Genomic DNA, 27,993 nt, shown 5'->3' with positions numbered 1-27,993 from the left:
AAAGTAAAACTATTATTGGTTGCTTAGTGGGTCCTAGCAACTAAATTAATAATATACCTATACGTGCGTTACTATGGAAATCAATATGAGATTTCAGTAGATATTATTTCTATCAAGTACAATTTTTTTGATCGTTTAAGCTAGTCAATTCAAGTTTATATGATTCAACAGACATTTAAAAACGTTGTATTTAAAAAGTTCTTTTTATCTTGTAATTATTATTATATTAACTAATTAGAGCTAACATTCTTCATTTACTGCCAACAGGTAATGTATTTTATTCTAAAATAATCATTAACTAGCATTACCATCGTAACATGCAATTCAGTGCCCCGGCCTGTCTGTAGTCGACCTTGTTTCGCTATTATACCGATACCAAAAATTATCGACACCTAATTTGAACTTTCGATAACTATTTGAACGATACTTCGATAGGTACTTGTGTTACAATACAATGCCGGTATTCAGGGGTCGAAATGGACCGGAGCGGGTTTGTGAAATCCTTGAGACTATCGCTCCTTCTCGTGGATTAAAACTTGCGTTCCTGTTCGTGAATTCTCAATATATATATATGTATATTTATTGACTACAAGTTTTAAAATATCGTAAATAATTATACCTATATTATATTATAAATAGAACAATTACAAGATAAAAAGACCTTTTTATATACAACGTTTTTAAATTTTTTGTTGAATCATATAAACTTGACTTGACTAGCTTAAACGATCAAAAAAATTTGTACTTGATAAAAATAATACTGAAATGTCATATTGATTTCCATAGTAACGCACGTATATATTAATAATTTAGTTGCTAGGACCCCAGACCCCCAGCAACTAATAATGGTGTCGAAATAACTAACATACAAAACAGAATTATTTGAAAATGAATTCAAAAAGTATTAAAAAAAATGCATTGGCATCGTATTCTGATATATTCTAAAAGTTTCAAATGTCTAGCTAGTCGAGAAGTTAGTTAAAAATCGATTGCAAGATTTGTACCGGACAAAGAACCACCGGACAAATAAGAATACGAGCTAAGAAAAACTTTGTAAAATAGTGTCGTCCCGTGGGACTGGAAATTACAGACGTGCAATTTATCGATATTTGTATTTGTATACGATATTGATGTCTAGTATCTGTACTTTTTCATTCGATCCCATCCCTAATAGTAACTATAAGTACTCCGATGGTATCTACCTGCCGAGTTACAATATACTCCTTAAAGCTATTAGTAATACATACTACCAACTATACAATAATTCATGTAGTTATAAACCTGAGTGCCTACGTGAATTTCCAACGTAAGTATACTTAAGGCAATAGCATATTAGTTAGAACTTTTATGCATAAAAACGACATGACACGGTAGCAAAGACGCAGGCATACATTTCATGGTATTTTGCGTATGTCTATCAAAAAATTGATTGTCGGACAAATTTCTATCGGGTGTCAATCCAAAAAAAACCCTAGTAAAGAACACTGCTCATAGACATCTGGGTTTGCTCATATAAAATTCATCTATTCTCGATGAACTGTACCTACAGTGTGATAATATATATTATTGCAATTCCGCGTTCATGTATTTACAGATTTACCAACGCGGATGCAGATGTATGCTAAAACATTGTCACATGCACATAAAATGCATTTGCATGTATACTAGAACCCAGTGGTGAGGGGTGGGGGTAGGCTGTTAAGATCCGACATAAATAGTGCACATTAAACTTTATCAGTTATAAGTGTTTGTTTTTATTGAAATAATAATACAAGTTACATAATTATGGTGTTGGATAGTTTTTAAAAATCCATTAAACCCTGCCTAACCAAACCAAAATAGTTTTGGTATGCTTTGGGCAATCAGAGAAAATTGTGCACACTTTTCATTCATGGTTATTTGTTTTCGTTGAATTAAGAATACAAAATATCACACATATCAATGGTAGTTTTATAAAATTCATTAAGCCTTGCCTAAGCCAAACCATAATATATAATAAATATTATTCTATCTATAAAATATCCAAAATCATGTATGATTTAAGTAATAGCATATTTTTTTGATATTTTATAAAATATAGTATTTTTTGACTATTATCTATTATGTCTTGGTTTTCGCATGTTTCGTTGAATTTTAAAAACTAACCAACACCATCTGTTAACTATTGCAGTCTTAATTCAATGAAAACAAAAATACATGACACAAAATTTGGTGTGCATTTATGTCAGATCTTAACAGCCTACCTCCACCCCTCACCACTGCTAGAACCATCATTACATGTATTTGGTGCGATTTTATCTACGATTATTTTGTCTCGGCGGGGTCGGGGACATCCCTATACCTGAAAGTGCGGGGGGATCAGTAGCCCCGCTCCACAGATCACCGCTAAAACGTCAACATACATAAAATACATATATAATTTTGGAAAAAATTTCTACATCATATCAGTTTTTGATAGAGGAAGGATATACGAATAAATCTAAAAGTGATAAAAACGGCTGATAAAACGGTATGACGGGTATGACGATGGAAACCAGTAACGATTATTAATTTAGTAATTACTCGGGTCTAGGTCGAAATAGCAATGCGGGCCCCAGGTAAAATCTAATCATTATTTATCACATATATTTCTTAGAACGACCTTAACCTCATTGGTGAAAGTTATTCCGCTGTTCGCCTAAGTTATGCGTAAATGAAAACGCAATGATTCGCATCGCCCCCATGATAGTGTTTAATTTAATGCTGTATTATACATGATAAGACGTTAAACATAACTAAAAGGATTAGACCAATAAATAACAATCAAATGGGTGTAAATCAGTGGCATGCAGTAACTAGCCTGTAGGGATTCTGTTGAAAAACATTAATTATATCTCGATAGAGATACAGAAACTTAAGAGTCGCACAGCGTGGTATGGAAAGGTCATGGCCCCCACAAGGGCTAACAGGGCTCTAGCCTGGGGGCCCGGCGTGGCAATTCCACCAGTAAAGTGAGATAATCACACACCACAAATTTGCTGCAATATTTTTTTAAAGTTTACTTAAAGATTGTTAACATTTTAAAATATGTGATTGTATCTATTAAATATAATAATAAATGATGATTGATATAATTTATTAAATGACAATTAAAGTGTAAAATTTTATTTTATAATTATTTCTAGTGTACTAATGAAAATGGTTATTTATCCAATATGATGAAGGGTCGCATGTTACTTGACTACCACAAAAGGGGTCAGTGCTTCATAATACCTACTCTTTAATTTTACCTCGCGGACCTTGGGGTTCCATGGAATGCCAGTTGGGGAACACTACTGTAGAACAGCACACTACCCTTAACCTTAGCAATAGGAAGGGGGGCCGCCAAACATCTTAGCATGGGGGCCCGCTTCAGTATGCGGGGGCCATGGGAGAGGAGCATGCTGGGCATAACGCGAAAGGACAAAAAGCATAATGAATGGATAAGAAAACAGACAAGGTTTTGAGATGAAATAGAGTTAAAAACCTCAAATGGAAATGGACTGGACACATAGTTCGAAGAAGTGACAATCGCTGGACAAATCTAATCATCCAGCGGTACACCAGAGGTACGAAACGTCCGAAAGGTATACCTAGAGGCCACTGGATCAATGAAATGTTTAAGTTCTGCGGAAGTACGTGGCAACGCAACGCACAGGACCGAGAGAAATGGAATCAGCTTGGAGAGGCCTTCATCCAGCAATGGATAGTTTCGGGCTTGATGATGATGATGATTATTTTCTACATATTATCTACTTTTATTGATTGGACTTTAGACGTTTGGCGCATCAGTGTGGTGTATTGGATACCAGCGTGATAGCTCTGAAATATTTACGCAATAATAGAACCATTAGATGAAGTAAAATTAAGTAAAAATTACTATATGATTGCACAATAAATATCCACCTAAAGGCATAGTACTTTATCGATTATGTTTGAGGAATGCTCTGTTTCTATTTACTGCATCTATGAACCGAACGGCACTGGTGTATATTTACTTATTATATTAGTCAAACAGTGTGAATACCGCCCGTGCATTGTGCTCGGTCATCTAGCTAAAAAATAAATGAAGCATGCAATTGAATGCAATATAGATAATATAAGTAGGTTAATAAAATTAACCAATACGCAAGTATCTCAAAACAGTAAAAGGACATATTATGAAGGCTTTCATCTTACTATAATATTAATTATATAATTATTGTAAGTATTCAATACTTAATATACATCGGTTATAAGAATGTCCTCCATTTCTCGTAAAAACTAAGTCTGTTAATATAAAACCTCCACTCTGTGGAGGACCATATGATCTTACACATGGTCAAAGAAAAATAATAAGAATGTAAGATTCTTGTAATTGTTATTAGTAATATCATCACATTTATTTAATCACAAATCCGGTTGTATTCCTATGGTGGAATATGAAAACCTCGGATAGCGTAGTCATTATATTTAAATCACATGTTGTTTATCAATGGGTCAAACTTTTCTGTAGCATTTTTTCAAAAAATATATTATAATATCGGTTATTATCAAAAGTGTATGTTGGACATGACTCGGGAAGACCAGAAAAGTAATCAATTGATAAAGAGTCAGACAATAGTACGCGAAGTAATAATAGATGAAATGGCAATAGGCTGGAATTTTGCTCGGCGAGTGGTCAACCGTTTGATAAATACCGATGGATCGACGAATTCAGAGTTCAATTAAATTTTTTTTTTTACATATTGTGGACATTACAAATTATAAGTTTAAGATGTTCACAACATGACATGAAACATTATTATAAAGAAGAAAGAAAAATAAAAGTAATAAAAGGGATAAAAATGAAAATATAAAAAGAGAACATAATATAAACATACAAACGCAGTGAAAATACAATTATACTTGCATCTACGTTAAAGTTCCCACCACCACCCGTCATATATGCACAGCCGTGGATATGCACGACCGCTTTCTATGACGCTTTAAACGTGTCTGAAAGAAGTGATTTTAAGTGCTCATTCCGTCCCGAGAAGTGTTTAAAGAAGAAAGTTAAGAAAGATTTTTTTTCTTTTTTTTGGACTGGCTCTGCTGTCGGCTAACGTTAAGCGCTTTGTGTACCCGCATACTGAGTGTCACGAATAGAAATGGATGAGTCTACAGAAGAGTCGGGACTATCCCGCTCCCCATACGACGCTGCAAATTTCTCGAATGCCCTATAGTACCTAGTTGAAAGAAGTACCTACACCGAGATGATGAAGATTATATTTTACCAATATTTTATTATAAAAATGTAAAATCAGCAAATCCTTTCGAAATGATTCGATTTCTTAATACTTCATAGTTTAAATGTATTTTTTTTTCTTAATTTAAAACAACAAAAAACAACATGTATTAGGTTGGCTCCTTATTGAAAAGCAACGCGTGAGTTTTGATCATCGCAGTTAGTACTTAGGAATGGTAAAATGATAATAGGGGAAATAAATAATTGTTCAACATTGGTAAAGTTAATATTCATAGAATTTCAGTGGGATTTATTTAGATAAATATGCAGGCTTAGGTCTAACTCTCACGCGAAATAAGCATTCACACTTGCCAAATTTAGCTCATTTTGGCTTTCACGATGATTATTACAAAATGATGAAGCCACATTAGAGCCAATGCGTGAATGGAACGGTTCTAAATTTAAACTCTGTTCTAATTTCAAACACGGATAGTAATTCCACTAAGTAGGTAGCGTAACTTTTTAACTTCCGGTTACCTTCTAATGCAGGATAGATAACTATGAGCTGTGATTTCCTTTCAAGCGGGGTGAAATGTTGTTTGATAACGAATGGTAATATATACGGCTGAGATCTCATTAGACGTATTTTATTTTTTTTATTTCGGATGTGTTTACATTAAACATGAACTTAATTACTGTAGGGAAGTTAGGAGAATGGTTACATATTATTCCTCCCAACAAACATCAAAAAACATACTACAATTACGGCTATTATTCAATTGAAACAGGTGCATTAATAAATATTCGCGAAATATGAAGTTTATAAACCCTGACACACTGATTCAACCGCGCGTTGCGAACCACGCGAAATATGAAATTTATAAACAAAAATTGTAGGCATGTATAGCAGTGCGTTATTATCACGGACGCCAAATCCTGAAAAGGGCCCCTAGGCTAGGATCTTTAGAGGGGCCCCCTACCCATCATTAAGCTTAAAGGCAGTGGGATACTCTACATTCGCGTTTTCTTAATGATGTTTCAGATCAAATTAAGGGTATTCGGTGTATTTTTAGCGATTATTTTATATTGTTGAATAAATTCACTTGAATTATGAAATTGTCAATTAATTATCAACATAGAATAATCAAAAAATGTATCACAGAACTAGATATTTTAAAACGTTAATACACGTCAAGAAAATTCGAGGAAAATGTTTATCTCACTTATCAGGACGACCCGTCACGCCGGGCCCCCAGGCTAGAACCCTGTCGCCCCTCTTGTGGCATGGTTATTATGTTGATAACAGTAGGAGCCTACTCGGTGTTAGGAAAGTATATTTATTGTCGATACGTTAGTATCAACTTGTTATTACTAAAATTTATGAAATTTTACTCTTTACGGCATAATGTTATTTTAACAAATTCCACTGTTACTCAAATGTTAAAACTTGATTTAATTCACATTGATGAAATGTGAAAATGATGAAATATCAACACGTACTCGTACATAGACATTTTATAAGTTGAATAATGTGTCGTGACGCGAAAAATCTTGGGAAACACTGATTTAGTACACTCAATCATGAGAAGAATAATTAGATTACAGTCGTACTTAAATTGCTATACAATACAAAGTATTGAAACAGGGCAGACCAGAAACACGTGTCTACAAATATACTGTAGTAATAATAACATTGTGAAATAAGAAATAACCATTAGGCATAAAGCCCATTGACGCAGCGAGTGCGGCGCTCGCGCAAAATTTCTACAAGTGGCGCGTAAATCATCAAAAATACAACGTAATCAAATACGCCAGCGCCCACTGGACTTAACGATGCCTTGCGCGCCGCCCGCCGCATGAGTCACCGTTTTTCGCTTCTCGGCGATACGATTTAATGAAAATACAAAGAAGTCCATTCATTGAACACGGCTACCAAAATTACGCTGCTTGAGGCGTCGTCGATCGACGGGCCAAAAGCAATTATTTAATAACAGAGAACCCATTGTTTTATTTTATTCTGTGTCATTATATTTCGCTGGTTGAATAATGTCGTCGTAAATATTTATTACAAGCCCCGAAATAATATAATATTTTTATTGCTTTGTTATGAGAGACGCTGTAAAAATAATTGTTTTGTGCTGCTTGGGCCGCTTATTACATAGGTGAAGGGTAATGCGCGGCGAGAGACGTGTGATTATGGTTATGAATACGCCGACTTCGCCCGCTCGACGCGTTCTGTGGGCACCATCGCTTACGCAACATCTTTCGTGCGCACTCTGTACCAGTCGATTGCGATGCTCAAGGCACGAGATATAACTGAATTAATAAGGTCTTGTAAATTAACACAATTATAAGCTTTTATTACATATTGTAATGCTAACCAAGTGTTATTGGCTCCATAGGCATTTACCCATACATTATGTAGTAAGTAATCCGTACCTATATGGCAGAAGCATATAAGTCATTTTTTCGCATTTTACAGGAGAAGGTTTTTAAGGTTTAAAGAAGTGTCACAAATCAGGATATGATGGAAATTGGATTGTTTAATGTTATTATTATAAAAAAACTAGTATATTTAAAAAATATATTTGATAAAAAAAGAAAATCAAGTAATTCAATGAGTTATTGAGCATTTAATGACATATGAGGTTTTGGCATAAAAATATTTTCAACATTTTGACATATCATTTACAATAATAGATGTTTTATTATAGAAAACTTATGAAATTAAAACAAGATCTTGGAAATTAAATGAACACATGATAAAATGAAACTAACAGTATTAATAATAGTTAGTAAAAACTAATATATTTATTAAAAAAGGAAAATTAAGTTATTACATGAGTTATTGAGCATTTAATGACATATGCGGTTTTGGCATAAAAATATGTTCAACATTTTGACATATCATTTACAATAATAGATGTTTTATTATAGAAAAACTTATGAAATTAAAACTAGAGCATGGAAATTAAATGAAAACATGTTAAAATTAAACTAACAGTGATAATAATAATATTGGTAAACAGTTGTTTATGAGTATTACTTATAGTATTTATATAAAAAAATGAACAGGTATTTAAATTTATAAAAAATGGATGATAAACCGGAAGGTCATCTTTCTTAAATTGATTTTTATTGGCAGCGGACTGTTATAGCATTGCTTAATGTTAACAATGTTCCTTCTTCCTCTTGTCGTACGGCGCAAATCAAGTTGAAGAAATGGGTCATCTTCATGTAATGAATATTTAAATTTTATTAAACCAAACTCCTTCTCATACCTGAACCATCTAATTTTGTTCCAAACGACATTTTCTCCAACCGTATTAATTTTCCCTTCACCAGTTAATTAGAAAGAAGTCTTGAATAATTGTAAATCTCACCTGAGACATCTCTTTACCAATAAAAGATTTCTTGCCCCTTACTGTTATAACAAACTTATACCAATCATGGGGAATATTAATTTCTATATTGTAAGTTTTCTTGGCTTTTTCAATACGTCAATGGTCAGTGTCACATTCAAGTCGCGTATGGCCTGGGAGCAAATATTTATGATCCATGACCTGGATAGTTGGTGATGTACTTACAAAGTAAGATAGAGCTGCAGTTATTATGTTATTTTTATTTTGTCCCGGACAAGAATCAGAGGATGCAATAACACTTTCAACAGTTGGACTTAAGGTATTCAGAAGACTTATCACACAAAACGCTATTTCGTTGACTCCCCTTGCAGCTATTCCCTCGTGCCACATATAACATGAGGTTTGGTTCGATGTGCAATTTTTTACGGTCAAATTATATGTATACAATTGCCTTTTATAGTACACTATATTTGAGTTAAGAGAAGGCGTTGGCAAACACTGATGCAGATCGAATGCTAAAAAAGCAATTTTACCTTCAGATTGGAGAGCTTTGGTATTATCGTTTTTTTTTTTAATTCATAGCCTTCATCTGCCACTTGCAAACTTGTCAGTTTCCAATTTTTGTTTTATTTGTAAATCTGTAGCACATTTTAATTAAATATTGTATGTATCAAAAGTTTTTCATGTGTTTTTGCTAGGTAGGTACTTTAAATGTATATCCGGTGTTTTTAAAAATTGAATCATACATACTATATGACACAGGAATCATATTTTTTTCCGCTTGCATATCACAATACATTTCAAACATTTTTGATATGTTTTGCTGCCCAGACAGGTATTCTTTGGATGTGCCACAACGTGAATAATAACTTTCATGTTTAGGAAAGCTTTTTATGTGTGCAGTAACGTCTTCCCTTTCGTTTGTATTCTTGTTTATGGGATTGTGTTTTCCACGATTATCATTACCAATAAATCCAGTATCTTTACTTTGTTTGCAGTGATTCCAAAGACATGTTGAAACATTTTTTTGCATACTTTATATTCCAGTCCCTCTGTATTGCTAATTTTATAAATTCAATAAAGACAGCTGCCAAAAATGCAGAATACCATAGATAAGTCTGCACATGCGTAATTTTATAATATACCAAAAGCATATATGTCAGACATATATGCTTTTGCCTTGTTAGATTTTGAAATTTTATATTATGCAAAAGCATATATGTCAGAGATATATGCTTTTGGCTTATTAGAGCTTGATATTTTATGACATGTATTGTTTTTCCAAGTCGTTTTACGAGAAATCTATAGGTTTTAGAGATATATGCTTTTGCCATAACATAAAGTAGGCATTTTTTGACATATTGGCATTCAAATCTCAAAATCGCCAAAACACGACTTATATGCTTCTGCCATATTGGTACGGGTATATAAGTGAAAATCCTAAATAATTATAATCAATATAATGTTGAGTGAATGCTTAAGATGAAACTGAAAGTAGATATCTAATTATATTCCAATTTACAAAAAAATCAACAGTTTGAAAAAGCTCTCGTCTAACTGTCGTGATTCGTTCATAAAACCGAAATTGTAAGTAATTACTGACTTTCTTATAATATCGTAGACGGTTCGGAAAAAATCACTGACAGGAAAGATTGATGCTGTTAAATTGTTGATATGTATTTGAAAATACTTGGGTTAATTAGTATGATATTTGGCTGGCCTAGTAAAAAATATCGAATTTTCACAAAATATATGTTAAGATATTCTGTACCGCTAATAAATCCATAATCCTCAGATGTACGAATGTATAAAAACATTATAGCGTATAACGTGTTTTCCTATACTAAATTCAAACTAAACGTAGTTACTTACCATTAGGGATTCCAATCCCGGGATCCCGAATCCCGGGATCCCGGGATCCCGAGCTATTTTCGATACCTATGAATCCCGGGATTGATAAACATAATCCCGGGATTTCGGTATTGATTTTTTTATCAATTTTTATGGAAAATAAAATAAAAGCGAAAATATAACAGAAAAAATACTTTTAATAAAAAATAACTACATTAGAAATAAACTGAGTTTGAATGAAGTTTGATTTATACCCATGTGTAGGTAGCCGATTCATTTTATTTTTTCACATAGATTATTAAAAATGAGAAAGGTTTCAAAAAAACAATGCTTCGCACTTTTAACAAAGTAATTCCACCATGATATCATACGTTTTACGGCAGTTTCATATTTGGCTGACAAATTAGATTTATGAAGCGGAAAGGCCATAAGTACGCCATGATTATTTGTTTTACTATTTTAAATCTCGCTAATCCATTCATTATGTCTTTACTATCAGAAACAGCAATCTCATATTAAATTCACATTATTATTTATATTATAATATTATTTACTCCATTAAACTTGTGTATTTCCAAGATTGAACGTATACAATATAAATGTCTTAAATAGAATAAATTATACTAGATTTATTTTTGACCGATTTTATCAATGTTATTTGTAAATATAAAAAAATTATATTAACAATGGAAAAAAAATGCCAATCCCGGGACCAGTCCCGGGATCCCGGGATTGTCAAATTGTAATCCCGAAATCCCGGGATCAGAATTTTGGCTCGGGATTGGATTCCCTACTTACCATTACATTTGAGTCGCATAAAGTCATAACTCACATTTTTCATAAATCAAGTTTTAAAGAATGTGAGTTTTATTTTTCATAATCACAAAATAGTAATGAAATATCATGAATATTAATGAGTTTTTTTTAAGTATATGTATGTGGATCTCATTGTGTATCCTTGTTAAATTGTATAATTCGCCATGACTGTGTGAGAAAAAATACAGATTTTTGGTTGGTTAGAAAAACCTCAGGGAACGAATATATTTGACCAAAAACTGATTTATGAAAATGGTGTTTACATAATTAAAAGTGATTCTCTTGTAATATATTGGTGAAAACGAAGAAAATCTCAACCAATATTCAGAAATCGTTCCACAGAATTGAAAATAATCAAGTTCGATTGTCATATAATAATGTCATGACGTAATTTATAAGTGACTCGATAAATAAAATAGTTTTATAAGTTGCTCAATATTATTACTATATAAGTAGCGAGTATAAAAAATATACGATTACCGCTTTTATTTCTTGACTATTTCCACCCAAAATTTTCATATTTCGATAATAAAAAATATTAGCATAGACATAAGTGTTTTAAAAAAATGATAACTCAACAATATTGCGACAATTTTTAGTTAAGTAGTAGGTTATATCATATTATATTATTTTTTGATTTATAGTAACATCTAATAAGATAATAATTACAACATAAAAAGAACTTTTTATAAACAACGTTTTTAAATTTTCTGTTGAATCATATAAACTATACTTGACTAGCTTAAACGATCAAAAAAAAAAATGTACTTGATAGAAATACTGAATAATGAAATGTCATACCATATTGATTTCCATAGTAACGTACGTATATATTATTAATAATTTAGTTACTAGGACCCCCTAGCAAACAATAATGGTATCGAAATAACTTTTCATACAAAACAGAATTAACTAAAAATGAATTGAATTCTACTTAAAGATGGCTAAAAGCTAAAATGCATTGGCATCGTGTTCTGATATATTCTAAAAGTTTCAAATGTCTAGCTAGTCAGGAAGTTAGTTAAAAATCGATTGTAAGATTTGTACCGGACAAACAACCACCGGACAAATAAGAATACGACCTAAGAAAAACGTTGTAATAAAATAGAACTAACGATCTCAGTCGACACGTAAGTACTTACTTACTCATCATTCGAACTTATCACGTTATATTAGTCGATATAAAACCTTTCAATCAAGTTGTTCACAAAATAGTCTCTCAACAAAATAATCGTATCTCGCATACGATATTTCGTCCGAGAATGACGTAAAACTATTACATACTAAATCAACATTATCTAAATATATACATCCTCAAAATGTAATAGTGTATAAGTGCATACATTAAAATAACCACGAAAACAGTTGTGTATTTCTTAATGAATTATTTATCTATATAAAATTAAACTTAGTAAGTAGGTAGTTATTATGGTAGTAAATTATAGTAAACAAAAATTATCTTTAAATGGTGTGACTTTTTATATTTCGAATTCAATGTACTCATATTCTTTTGTTTTTACTCATATACTTATAAGATAAAAAAACGGAAAAAATATTTACTGTAACGCCACAAGAAAGAAACTATATAAAATCTAAAATCTCTTCTAGATAATTGTGTAATCAATATCCCATTGGTTAGGGTAAGTTTGAAGACGACTAACATCCGGTAAGAAAGGGTTAAAAGAGAAATGTATAATCGTACAATTTTCTGCTTTATTTATTTTCTTATATTAGTGCATACATTAAAATAACCACGAAAACAGTTGTGTATTTCTTAATGAATTATTTATCTATATAAAATTAAACTTAGTAAGTAGGTAGTTATTATGGTAGTAAATTATAGTAAACAAAAATTATCTTTAAATGGTGTGACTTTTTATATTTCGAATTCAATGTACTTATATTCTTTTGTTTTTACTCATATACTTATAAGATAAAAAAACGGAAAAAATATTTACTGTAACGCAAGAAACTATATAAAATCTAAAATCTCTTCTAGATAATTGTGTAATCAATATCCCATTGGTTAGGGTAAGTTTGAAGACGACTAACATCCGGTAAGAAAGGGTTAAAAGAGAAATGTATAATCGTACAATTTTCTGCTTTATTTATTTTCTTATATTAATATGATGTCATGAATTGGAAGTTTTTTAAAATATAATTTTAAACGCTTCGTGATATTCGTTGATTGGGTATTTATCATTACAACGTGAAAGTTTATAATAAATGAATTTATGGCCCAACTAAAATTCTCAGACTTTGCATAATCAACTTAAATAGAGACTTATCTCTTCGCTGTATACAAAATGATCGTTAAAAATATACGAATGATTACCTAGTAATACTTTTGAATCACTCGAAACGTACGAATGCCTAACTAAAACCTTGGGAGGTGAGTTTTCATTCCGCACGCAACAAAAAATAAGGCTTTGTTTAAATTGAACTGAGGCGAAATCAATACAATTGAGCAAAGCAATTTATTTGGTGCAGTCTCTTATTATCCAGATTGTATTTTTCTGCTTATTATGGAGAAGTCAATCACTTGTGCGTTGTGCACACGCTAATAATCATTGACTTTAATTACACCGTGGATGATTTGACATATTTTTTGTAACATAACATTACAATAATATTACACGAATCAATGTCACGTCATGATATCTGGTTATATTTATAATATACTTCACTTTATATGTATATAAATATGTAGATATATATTCATTTCGATTTAATTAAGCGTCAGAGAAATGTAAATTGGTTATATCACCGAGTTCTAATGTGCTGCCCCACTTTCTGAGGATTACGGCACCGAAATTAACCGATTACAATTGACTGAAACGTCCACAAGTACAAATATAATATTGTAATATATCTATATGTTTCTTTTATTTTGTTAACTGTCAATTCATGGTGGAACTGCATTGTATTGTTGTTTTTATTTAATAAAACGCATTTTTTTGTAGTACTTATTCCACTTTTAAATAGATTAGGACCGGTTTCGTCCGCCTCAGAGGGACATTTTCAACAGAATATCTATATATTCTATAGATATCTATATATTCGCTCACGATGGCCAAGCGGCTTACGCGTTGGCTTATATGTTGTCATGAGCATTGGTTTATATGTTATACCCTGTCATGTGTGTCATGTCATGTCAGGTTCTAATCCTGGGTCTGGCAAATACACATACTTTTTGTTATTCAATTTGTGTTTGGAGCCAGAGTATGGACCTAATAAGCTCCATATGATCTAACTAGGATTGGATATGGTTAAAAGAAAAAAAACAGTATATGTGCGTGTTTATAAGTATACCTATGTATAAATATATATTGCAATTCATAATATCGAGGTGTCACACACTGATTTTTCTGCCCCTGTGGGGGGCGCTCCCATAGGGAGTAGTGCCTCCCAGCCGCTCGGTCTGACCCTGGTAGTCAATGTGCCACCGGTGGAATGATTACGACCCTCGACAAAGCTGAACAAAAACGGACGATATGTTATATATGTACAAGTCCCGCAGTTTGCTCTGGCAGGTCCCACGACTTCTCAGGGTGAACTGTGGATGAATAAGTCGGTCACAGACCATGTAAATATAGGTAATAAGGTAATAAGGTTATAGGATTAAATTTGGATTAAATATATATTGGATAAAGGGGTTAATTAAGTTAGATTAGATGTAATATAAAATTTCATTTGTAATTGTAATATGTATTGTAAATTGTAAATTAATGTAAACATGCAAGGGTTAACGAGGTAATAAAAGGGGACTTATGGATGGGCGTTAGTAGTATATAGTAGTTAAGGTAATTAAGGTGTATGTAATATTAAGGGTATATAAATCGATGTCGCTACGCATCGCGCATACACGGCACGGTAATTGTTAACATATACTCATAGGCCTGTTGCGAAAACTTCCATTCGTACATTTGTGCGATCACAAAGTATAGCAACACATAGGGCAATCATCGAACCGATTTTAATCACGATCCCGCGGAATTAATTTCATACAAATTCGATTTTTTTATAGCCACGGCTGTTCCGCGCGCGGCGTTTCCAAATTGGTATTCCGGCAGCTTTCCTGCTCTGAAATACGACGGCGTCTCTGTCATATGTGTTGAAACCGATTTCGCGATCCAAATTTACCACCTCTGCAGAGACAGAGCCCCTCTCGCTCGCGTGTATGACGGCGTCACGCTCACGCGCGACGGGAGAATCGGATCGATGATTTTTGTCGATCAAGGAGACCACGTACCAGAATAAAGTGCGGGAAATCTTTGATCGGCGGAGTATGAGTGTGTACTAAGCAATTATTACTGCCTATATGTTTGGTTGACGGAATAACATCCGTCAACTAGTCGTAAGTATGTGCCTGTGGCGACACCGAGCTATATTAGTTGGTAAAGTAGGAAAGATTGCGCGACAAGCACAAATACATATTCATTTAAAGTAACGTTCCCGCTTAATATTATTAAATATTAAGCTATCATTTTGTAAGTAAATTCATGACCTACCGATTTCATATTCTGAGACCGACGCCAAGGAGGTATTCAGGCCGTCGGAGGGCCTCAAAGATTGGCCCTCCAACGGTAGTTGACCGAAGGGTTGGTATACGCTATCGTAGGCCTGGTGCCACAAATATGCCAATTTGACCACTGGGATATGACGCCTTACCACCCAGGCTAACTCTGGAGTACTTGTGTTTGTTGTTTCTGGGTGAGAGGTACACTCACGCCGCTAGAGCCTATAGAGCCGGCCGCCTCTGAAACGCCCCTCCCTCAGCCATGGGGAACGCCACCACGCGGGGGGTATGCTGTATCGATAGGTAATTTAATGACGAAGCCGTCGATACTGGGTGCTCCTTCGTACGTGCATTTTTCGCGTGGCTGGACCAGAAACAAGGTGCTTCTGCTACTCTAATTACGTATACTCAGTACGGACAAGTACTCGAAATACGTAAGTGACGCGAGGGCGACGCCGCCCATCTGGAAGCGACGCCTAGCGCCCATAATTTGACATAACCGGTACTTGTGTGGATGTTGCGGGTAATTAGTCACTGTACGATTTCCGCTCATCTTCATAATAAAACCGTTAATTAATTTTCGCACCCTCTTAACGTTGGTCGAAGGGATGAAATCGGCAAGATTTGCATATAAACCCCTGATTTTTAGATTCGATAATAGTCTTCTTCCGCCCTTACGACCCCGAACCTGCGACGGTCGGCGGCGTGTTTTTTAATCACACTTCTCCATACAAGTCTTCAAAAGACTTGAGAGGAGGTACTCACCGAGGTTCATAATACCTACCGGTTGATACCTACCGTTCAGTACCTACTGTCAAATCTGACAGTTCGGGTCAAGTGTCAGTCAGCGACTTAGTCGTTTCGTCGAATTTCTTTTAACTTTTATTGGACCCGGTCCTCAACCTTTTATCACCGCGCCCCGTGCTCGTGCAATCTCGTCTACAGTTAATAATAACTAGTTAATTCGTAAATAAATAAATAATAAGTACGTAATTTTATAAATTAGTACTGTACAATAAATTAGTGTTTATAATATTTTGTGGTTTTGTACTTTCGAAGGTGAACTTTATAACTTTTGGTGATTGTGAAACCTAATAAATAAACTATAATATAGTGAACGTTAGTTTTCATTAACTATACTACTGTGCCTACCTGCTCTTCAAAACTGAATGTACCTCCACTCCAGGCCCGGAGCTAGCCAAGGATTCGGAGGCCTACAGAGGGAACGAGGAAGTAGATAGTCTAGCAAAAATAGCAACTCTTGAGAGGAGCATAGATAAACTCCCCATACATTATACAGACTTTTTTGAAACATTCAACTAAATAGCTAAAACTGAAACAGATAATACAAAAAAACAAGGACTGCGAAAAGGAAAAATGGACTTTCAATTATATTACAGTTCTGAAACCAAACCATGGTATACTTATAAAATTCTCAATAGGGAAACTATACTGTAACAATTAATCGCTGTAGAGCGGAGAGTAATTATAATCTTGCCGCATCCCTGGCTCGCTTGGTAATGTAATGACCCTAGGTTCCAGTGCGGAAGTGAGATTGAAGACATTAATCACGTTATTTGGACGTCCTCTGTATGACAGTGGCGAAGGGTTGAGGTAGGCTGTTAAAATCCGACATAAATAGTGCACATTAAACTTTTCAGTCATACGCATTTGTTTTTATTGAACTAAGACCACAATTTACAGGTGGAGTTGGATAATTAAAAAACAATCAATTAAACCCTGCCTAACCAAACCACTTTTGGTATAGTTTGGGCGATCCGACAAATTTGTATACACTTTTTCATTCATACTTTTTATTTTCGTTGAATTTAGAATACATATTACACATGTTGTTGGTCAGTTTTTTTAAATTTCTTAAGCCCTGCTTAACCAACCCATAATAAATAAAAATATTATTCTATCTATAAAATATGTATGATTTAATGTCATAATTATAGATATTTTATGGACAGACGAGTATTTTTTGACTATTATCTATTATTTTGGTTTTCGCAAGGTTTAATTGAATTTTTATAACTAACCAACACCATCTGTAAATTATTGTAGTATTAGTTCAATGAGAACAAATACGTATAACTGACAAAGTGTAGTATGCTCTATTTATGTCAGATCTTAACAGCCTACCTCCACCCTTCGCCACTGCTGTATGATACCCAGATACAGAGGCTTCTTGATGATCTAAGTCAGTGGTCCCCAACCTTTTTATCGCCGCGGACCGGTCAACGTTTGGTAATTTTACCGCGGCCCGCAGACGGGGGGCCGTTGATTGTTTATATCTTAGATTGTTTTAATTTAATGATTTTAATTTAATTGTATTTAAACATGCCTTCAAAATAAAATACAGTTACACCAAAAAATGAATGTAAAGTGATTTAACATTTCAACTTACTAGAACGCTAAATCAATGAGAACCCTGAGCTAGTTTCTTTGCAACGAGACGGTTTCCTTCTGGGGGTAATAGGAGACAATGACACCTGAAGTGTGTTGCTTATATCCAGTTTACTCCGTTGTTTTGTTTTGGTTGCTGTCATTGCAGAAAACCCCGCTTCACAGAGATAGGATGTCGGAAATGGCAATACGGATATAAGTGCTGTGGTGGTAATCACCGGTCAACTTCTCGTCCATGGAAAGTCGCACAAGCCCGAGAGAAATACACCACAGTAAATAAAATGGAAATTATTTAATGTTCCTTGAGCGGCCCGGTACCGTTTGATCCACGGACCGGGGGTTGGGGACCACTGATCTAAGTAACCAAAAGTACCAATTGCCACTGGATCTTGCTATATTCTTGGTTTGGCCGAATATCGATTCGTTCCAATGTATCCAAGTGTTTCTGAGGGAGTGTGGCCTTCAAGTGTAAATTGTAATGATTAATAATTGTACCAATAATATTGTAATAATAAGTAGTATAAATAAGTCTCAGATGAGACTTCGTAGCTTAATAAAAAAAGGATATTTGGTGTAAATACGGTGAGAGATTATTTAAAACTTAAGTTTGTGCGCCCTAATGGTCTCATAATAGAGACTTATTCCGTGGTGAAGTTACAGAAAATACCTGCAATGTTGCAAATTGTTCCTTACGCTCTTTTGGCCTATTAAATTTGATATCGAATATAAAAAATAACTACAATCCGCGCACACTTCTTTTATTCTAAATTTTAACGACCCAATATCTTCGACAAGTATTTGTACCGTACCAAAATATTTCACGCAATGTTGGCAATGTGACAATGATAGTAATAGTAACGAGTGGTAGAGAAGAGGGCTCCAGACGATGTGAGAATAGGACGGTTTGAATGCGGTGAGTTCGCGGATAGATGCGTCATGTGACAATACGCACAAAACATTCAATTTATGTTTAATGCAATCAAAACATCGTGAGAAGCGGTGTTAAAAATGTATTAAAACGTCATAAGAAACATAAGAGAGTACCTATTTTAATACAACAGTTAAAATAAGTAAGAACGCAATTTAAAAAGCGATTCAGAGAGTATTGTAAAAACCATTAGTTAAAATTCATCGCAATTAGGTAAGATTCCTATAGCATAGTGGTCAATGCACGTGAGCGCGAATCCCGAGAGACGCAGGTTCAAACCTGCTGGGTGTCGTATTTTTTTCAAAAAGATTTTTTCTATTAGTTATGTATTTCTTAGAAGTGTTTTCAAATTATGTATGTTCAATAAAAAGAATGTTACATTCTTAAATCTTGTGAATTATTCACTGAATAAAAAAATAGTTAATTAAAATAAGTAAGTACCTACTTAATGTAAAAATATAAGGCCAGGAAACAGAATTTGGTTTTTTTTAAATAACTTTGTCTACGAGGTTTGAACAAAAACTAACCATAAGTGTGAGTGAGAAAGCATGCGACACGCGTATAATCTTCGCTATATTCGTTAAAGTAAAATATAAGACATATATGAATAATCAACATACTGAAGCTAGGGGTGTTGCCGTTAAATATTGGTTTGACTTATGTGCTTAGGGCGTACACGTACTCCCCGTATTGCTGAAATATATAGTTAGTTACTGGTAAAAATATGGTTCACTGTGTTGTATTTAAATTTAGTAGCCGTACTTAGAAACAAAATTATGATATAACGTTTCATAAGTAAATTAATAATAATAAAATTTAAGTTCTACTATGCATCGTACGCAAAAAAAAACGGCTTAACATATCCGAATAATAATAATACCATCTCTCTTTAGTATTATTTCCCTGAGGTTATCTACGTATGTAAATATTATCAAACGAACCGTACATATACAATTATAGTCAATCATAATTTTGGGTTGATAATTTAAAAAAAAAATGACTCACCCAACTCAGGCATTCTGCGTCTCCTTTTCACAGGAACTCTCTTCACAGCTGTCCCAGGTAAATTTTCCAGTTCATTCCCTAACTCCTGCGAAATGTGCTGACGAGCGAACTTTATCATCGGCTCCCTCGTCTGCTCTTGAAAGATCCTCGTCAGCTCAGCATTTATATAACCCGGCTTCAAAGTAGCCGCCGCAGTCAGCTGGTCTGTAAACGACTTTATACCTTCCTTAAACCTGGCTTGAATCTCTTCATTGAGCAACTCAATAGCATCTTTGTGCATGACGACATCTGGTCGTTTAATCTCTTCTTTCGTCTTGTCTTCCGATACCTTGCCTCCATCTTTGACCGTACCATCATCTTTAACACTAATATCACTGTTGATTACGTTAGGAATTCTCACTGATTTGTTGGGCGCACAGCCAAACTTTCCACCTTTGACATATTTCTTTTTGTTCACTGTTTGGTTTCGCAAGGCCGCAGTCACTTCACCATCTAATAATAATTGAGACTCGGACTTTACAATATTGAGATCGTTAAAATCGAGTGCATCGTGTTGATCACTTAACTTAGAAACTAGCACACTGTCTTTATCATTCGCCAATTTATTGCTGTCTTGAATTTCGTCTTTTTTCGCTTCATCTTTTAAAGGAATATTATCAGTGGATGGATGTGAAAATGTTCTTTTTAAACTGCTTTTTCTGTTATGTTTATTTTTCCCAACAGATCCTTCTGAAAGTGATCTTTTACATTGAGGTTTACCGTCTAAATCTGTATTCGATTGACTATTATTTCCGTTCGGTATAATTGTCTGGCTATTAACAAAAGAATTTGAAGGCGAAAGTGATTTCTTTCTTGAATTTCTTCTCTTGTTAGCTTTTTTAGATTTTGTAGATGTTTGATCTCTGCTAGCGTTTTGCATGATGTTTGTTTAATACAGCTTACTGCTGTATATTTTTTTAAATCACACAAACTTAATCCATCTCTTATAAAATGGCATTTTTATTAAATATTTTCGCAGTCGTTTCGTTGGGTCGTATTACATAATTCGATGTCCTCCGCCGATGGACTGGTCGTCTCGATCTGAAAGAGCAATAAAAATCACAATTATTTTAATTGCATTTTGATTTCATAATAACTCACATTGATCGCAGCTACCAACTTGCCAACGACCTAATTTTATATAATAGCCTCGATTACGATGATTTTCCCTTTTGCAGCAAAAAGTAGCATTCGTTTATGCGTTTATTCTTGCATGACATGTTAATATTTGCAATCATTCATTCAATCACCTTCACATCTTTAGAGTCAACTACCACAATACAACATAAACCATTCGATTTGAAAAGAAAAATAGAAGAAACAGATTTGAAAAAATCAGTAAGTATATCAGACTAAAAACATATTATATTTCGTTCAGCTACATATCAGTGGCGTGCGGTCCACATATAATGTGGATGCAGAGCATCATTAAAAATACTCAGTAAAATAGTATAATACATATTGATAATATTATGTATTTATTGTGCTATTGCGAGGTAAGAAAGAAAAACGTATTTTAAGAGTAAAACCACAGAACAGATTAATAAATAAAATTCAGACAGCCCCAATGCACTACATTGTGGTGCGGGGTTTTGAATGTGTGTGTCCTACAAAAATGAACAACACATTACAGACGTGCAATAGTGTGTTAGAACTTTCAAATATCTACACCAATATTGAATGAGAGTCAGTGCATAAGCCTAGAGCAGTTGTCAGAACGTAGGATAAGCTTAAAATTCCTTATTCTTGACACGTGTTTAAGTGTATCCCATATTCTTCTACACTCGAGATCGGTTGCCGTTACCCCAAAGCTGTTGGGTTAAAATCAGTTAAAATCTTAGTGATCCATGTAGACAATAATATACTTAAATTGTAGAAATGTATGTTTTTTTCGCTAACATACTCACTCGCAAAAATCACCGCAGGCTACTGTTATATAGACAGATAAAATTATGCCTGTTGAATGAGTTACAAATCATATGTTTGAGATGAGCGTGTCATGTCGGAAGCATAAAGGAAATTCAATTGGCAAATGAACCCAGAGTAAAAAACAAAAAAAAACATTGGAAAACCCAAGTGGACATGGCTTGACTGTGGATTGTAGAGTCATAGATTATGATATCTATATATTCTATAAGGTACTAAAACTTAAAGAAAGCATGGCGGATAAAGGCGGAGTACTAACAAGGTGAACTGTACAAGTCTCAAAGTGGTTAGTGGATTTTCTGCAGTTAGCTGGTAGATTGAAAGACCTTCGAGTCGTTAAACAACAAGAAAATTATAGATGTAATGTATTCCCAGTAAAAAAATATAGCTTTTCCAGCGCCTTTATGTCTTACTCTTCTAGGCAACTTGAATCAGCACGGTACATTTCACTCGCGGTGGGTAGTACATGAAATAAAGGCGCTGGTGGATTGACGTTACAAAGCGTAGACAATAACATGAAGGTGGAACGATAAGAACAAAGTGTAATACTTATAATTGGAAAACGAAAGGTTATCGTCACGTTACGGAATTAATTAACAAATTTTTACATCAGTAAAGCAACGAATCCAATCTGTTCCTTATCACACATAAAGTAACGATTTATCGACTCTAAACTTAAATTGTATGTATGTATTGTATGTTTGGTAGTCTGCCAATTATAAAATAAACAAAAAACATTGTGGTGAAATCACTATAACACAAAACACATACAATGATAACGGTACAAACAATTAATGTGATTTCATCCAGGGAACTGAAAAACCTAACGGGTAAGGAGAAGCAGGCAACCGATCTCGAGTAAGGAAGAATACTGGGTAAATTTAAACACGTGTCAAGAATACGTCATACGTCGAATACTGACAACTGCTCTCGGTTTATGCATTGACAATCATTTAATATTGGTGTATTACACACACTATTGCACGTCGATAATGCGTGGTTCATTTTAGTAGGACACTCGCACATTCAAAACCCTGCGGCAAAATTTACTGTATTTGGTATATATTTGTTATGTGGTTTCATCGTAGTATTGCATATTTTTGTTTGCTCAACAGGAACTGGCAGTTATAACAACATGCGGTCCTATTATGTTGGGGCACTGGTCAACTAGATCATTATGGTAGCCACTATCAAATCCGAAAAACACGCCGCCGTATTTGGAACAATACTCTCCCGAGTGTACTACATCGGATGTCGAGAACTGTAATCCTACAATGAGCAATGAAGACTCCAATATCCGGAAACTTGTACGCATATTAAAAACCATCAGACCTCTTTGGGTCGTATAGTACAGTAATAAACTTCATGTCTAAATAAAACACGGTTCTTGTCGGCTTACTCTTTACAGAAGGCTGCAGCAAACAAAATTTGAAAATAGCCGATAGACTGGATTATTTGTTAGGTTAGGTTTTCATTCTTGAATTCATGAATTTTGCCAAAATCACATGTGAAAATTGAATTAATGTTCATATTGAACCAAATACAATTGGCGACCGTATAGTTTACGGCTGTGGCGAGGGGTGGGTGTAGGCTGTTAAGATTCGACATAAATAATGCACACTAAAATTTGTCAGTCATACTTATTTGTTTTCATTGAAATAAGACTACAATTTACTTTATGGTGTTAGTTAGTTTTTAAAATCCAATTAAACCCTTCAAAAACCAAGCAATGATAGATACTAGTCAAAAAAAAATCGTATACCTATCTATATAATATCTAAAATTATGCAATTAAATCATACATAACTTTGAATATTTTATATATACAGAAATATTTTGTATCTATTATAATTATTATAGTTTGGTTGAGGCAGAGCTAAATGAATTTAAAAAAAAATGAACCAACAATGTAAACAACAATGTATTCTTAAGGGGCCGCTGAAGAGCCCGCCGTTCAAATATAATTCAGTATAAAAAGGACCTCGGTGTCGTAACTACGTCAATTTAAATCGATCTTTTCGCAAAAATCACTAATCATCGGAGATTTTATTTCAAGAAATATTATTATTATTACTGATAATTTCTGCCGCGGAGCATTATTATTTTTTTAATGAACACCTGCCAGATGTAAAGCCGATCAGAAAACAGGGCTGTCAAAATAATATTAAGCATTCATATTTTTTAAATGTTAATTTCATCATGGTTTTTAATCAAGTACGTACTGTGCAAGTACGTACTGATAACTTGGGTGGATTTTGTAGCAAACATACTATTGATATATATACGGGTATATTATTATTATAACCCAATTCAAATTGAACATAGGTTGATACTCAAATACTATTATAGTATGTTTATGATTTCGAGAAAATAATACGATGGTATAATTAATCCATATCAATTATTTGAAAACATTACATTCGCACTTTGCACAAAATTACAAACACATTCGAAGTTTGCCGCACACGTACAGACCACGTGATATTTGTTTACGCAAAATCGTCGCTTTTCAAAATGGCGAATTTGATTACCAGATTTTACTGCGATGAATCAGTATGTTCCTTTTTGTCTTTTTTTATTCGTAGGTTTGTTTACTATGTACACCGAGAAATTTCCATTTATAAACTCGGAAACGATTTTTACAGAAGAGTTTTGGAATATAATGCAACCAAAACTGGAAAAAATTCTATCATGGGTGTTGACTTCCTGAATTAGCTAACCTCAGGTCCATGCCACTACGTGAACCACAGTGGATATTAAGCCATTTCCACACTGGCAACAAGTTGCTGGCAACCTCATTAAATTTTACGATACTTACCATAGTTGCTTAAGAAATTTTACAATAATTATCGTAAAATCTAACGAGGTTGCCAGCAAATTAACTTGTTGCCAGTGTGGACCCGGCATTAGATGCACAAAACTTAAATAATATATATTATAAATAAAAATTTTAAATTATAAATATATATTATGATTTATGTCTTCGACAGCCCTGATGAAATAAATGTGAAATATGAGTCGGATCAGTCACAGAGCAAATTTATTAACACAAACAACTTTGACACGACCTTTTTATATTAACTAGTAGACCAGATATTATGGACCACATGTTAAAAAATCATATTTTCAATTCTCAAGGCCAATTCTGTAGAACGTCCTCTTAATCCAACGAAAATAAATAAGTATGAATGAAAAAGTATGCACAATTTTATCGTAGGTAGGTATCGCCCAAAATATACCAAAACTATTATGGTTTGGTTTAGGCAGGGTTTAATTGATTTTCAAAAACTAACCAATACCCACTGTATATTGTAATGTTAGTTCAATAAAAACAAATACGTATGACTAACAAAGTTTAATTTGCATTTTTTACGGCGGATCTTAACGGCCTACCTCCACCATTCGCCACTGGTTTACGGTCATCTCTTTCCGATAAGAAAGCTCACGGCAAACTGTGCCACGGTGAAATGTTTTACGTACAATTTACATGTAAACGAAATTCCGCGGAACCGACCGCCAGCATGGTTCAGATGACACTATAATAAATCTGCTCAGACATGTTATAGCTGTTGTAATTATTAATAACACCGACGATGGCCGCACGGCTTAAGAGTCGGTCTATAGCATCGTGAGTCCCAGGTTCGAATCCTGGATCTGACAAGTACACATATATTGTTTTTCAATTTGTGCATTAGTCAGAGTATGGACCTAATAGGTTGAGCAAGTGGCTGAGATCCATTTCTCGTAAAAATAAAAATCTGTTACTACAAACCTCCACTCTGTGGAGGCCCATATAATCTTATTACGACGGACATGGTCGGGGAAAAAACACGGTTCTTGTCGGCTTACACTATACACTTTACACGAAGCCAGCAGCAAACAAATTTTTGAAAATAGCCGATATACTGAATTATTTGTTAGGTTAGGTTAGTTTTTCATTCTTGTATTTATGAATTTTGCCAAAATCAGCTACGAAAATTGAATTAATGTTCATATTGAATTTAATAAAATTGGAGACAGTATAGTTTACGGTCATCTCTTTCCAATAAAAAAGGTCATGGCGAACTGTGCAACGGTGTAATGTTTTACGTACAATTTACATGTAACCGAAGATTCCGCGGAACCGACCGCCAGCGCGGTTCAAATGACACTAAATAAATCTGCTCAGACATGTTATAACTGTTGTAATTGTTATGAAAAACGTGCGATAAGTTATTGTGTGGCCCTGCGCACGCATTTCGTGGGAAAGCGATGGCAATGGATGCACTTGAACCGCGTAACGAAGTAAAACGAAGATTATTTTATAATAAGTATAATGTTACAAAAACAATGGCGAATAACACGGAAGCAGGCTTGCACTTCCTTTCGTTTGAAGCGGGAGTTTTGAAAGAGTTTAAAATCTAGATTTTTTAAATATATTTCTCATTTCTCATGACTTGCTGGCTACAGAAGGGTACTTAGGATCCACCAGTATTTAATAACATATATATAATTAGCCTACCTACTAGGTTGAGGAAGTGGCTTACATCAATTTTTCGTAAAAACAAAATCTGTTAATACAAACCTCCACTATGTGGTGGAGGCCCATATTATCCTATTAGGATCGGACATTGTCAGAGAAGAAAAGAAAAATTATTAATATCACTCAATCATTTTTATTTTATATGTGGGCTGTAAATGGGCTGGACACATAGCTCGAAGAAAGGACAATCGTTGGACAAATTTCGGTAATTTTAATCGTCATCCGGTGGTATCCAAGAGGTACAAAACGTCCGCAAGGTAGACCTACAGGTCGTTGGATCGATGGAAGATGAAGTTCTGCAGAAGTATATGGCAACGCAACGCACAGGACTGAGAGAAGTGGAATCAGCCTGAGAGGCCTTCATCCAGCAGTGGATAGATTCAGGCTGATGATGATATTTTATACAAAATGTAAAATCGTCAAGTGCTGTCTAGTAGGGGAATAGGGGATACCTACTTAAAAATATATAGTAAGGCACTGAGGTGGGTAATTCTTTCAGGCAAAACTTAGCGTCAGTCCGGCCTCCCAGTTTCGTTTATGAGACAAAGATGTTATTAAAAAATATTAGTGTTATTAATATAAAATCCAACGAAAGGTTCGTGTTGTAAACAATATACACCTATTGCCTAGTCCTGCGTCATTTCTCCGTGTAACCCACTGCAAGTGTAATGTACAGACCTACAAATTTATCTGTAGAATGGCCAAAAATGGAACTACAAACTACCATATGACGCCATTTGAAAATGTTAGTCGAATGTAAGATTTTGTCCAATTACGAGTCTTGATTGGGTAGTTTTCGACAGTGGCTCCCCCATCCCATTCTTCAGATAAGTTTGTAGGTCTGTATCACGCTGAGATTGGCGAATTGTTAACACCTTAGTTACTCCACGCAACGTGAATCGAGTAACCAAGGTAATAACAACTCGCAAATCTCAGTGCAATACATTGTACTTGCAGTGGGTACATATGACAATGGCGGAGGTTTTTTGTTTTTGTAAAACCGTGTATCTTCTCACAGATACTTGCATTTGGTTCAAATTGATAAACTACACTATCCCCTATTGCCAATCTACAAAAACACACCAGCCGGAAACCGTATTGTATATAAAGTCTTTTTTATAAATTACAGGGTTTAGTTTTAGATGCGGTTTGACGTCAAATCGTGAGGTTACAGACGTAATGAATGGTCAAGTATTTGTTTACATTCTAATATATTATAATTATAACAAACAACCTTACAATGCGATGTCTTCTAGCAGAACGTAATACGTTATGCGTAAATATTCTTGGTTGTTATTTTAATCACTTCATTTGCGCCTATCTCTTGACATTGGTTAAATTTGTTAAGTCAGGCAAGACAGATTCATAGTATAACGTATAACGAATATACTA

General features: G+C 34.2%; 1 protein-coding gene across 1 annotated transcript in view; it reads right to left on the bottom strand.

Annotated features, from left to right (window-relative positions):
- LOC147078937 (uncharacterized) overlaps positions 1 to 27,993 on the bottom strand; it is a 286,232-nt gene that overhangs the window by 202,671 nt on the left and 55,568 nt on the right. Inside the window, exon 2 of the mRNA XM_085951493.1 lies at positions 20,115 to 21,194. Within this exon, the coding sequence (XP_085807619.1) occupies positions 20,115 to 21,033 (919 nt within the window). The 5' untranslated portion in view covers positions 21,034 to 21,194. The remainder of the gene's footprint in view (positions 1 to 20,114; positions 21,195 to 27,993) is intronic.

The sequence above is a fragment of the Rhyacophila brunnea genome, unplaced genomic scaffold (genome assembly GCF_057557595.1).
Source record: "Rhyacophila brunnea isolate RB1 unplaced genomic scaffold, BYU_Rbru_1.0 scaffold_10, whole genome shotgun sequence".
Taxonomy (NCBI): Eukaryota; Metazoa; Arthropoda; class Insecta; order Trichoptera; family Rhyacophilidae; genus Rhyacophila; species Rhyacophila brunnea.
Note: the sequence above shows the minus strand (reverse complement) of the source record. Positions and strands in the feature narration are given on the sequence as shown.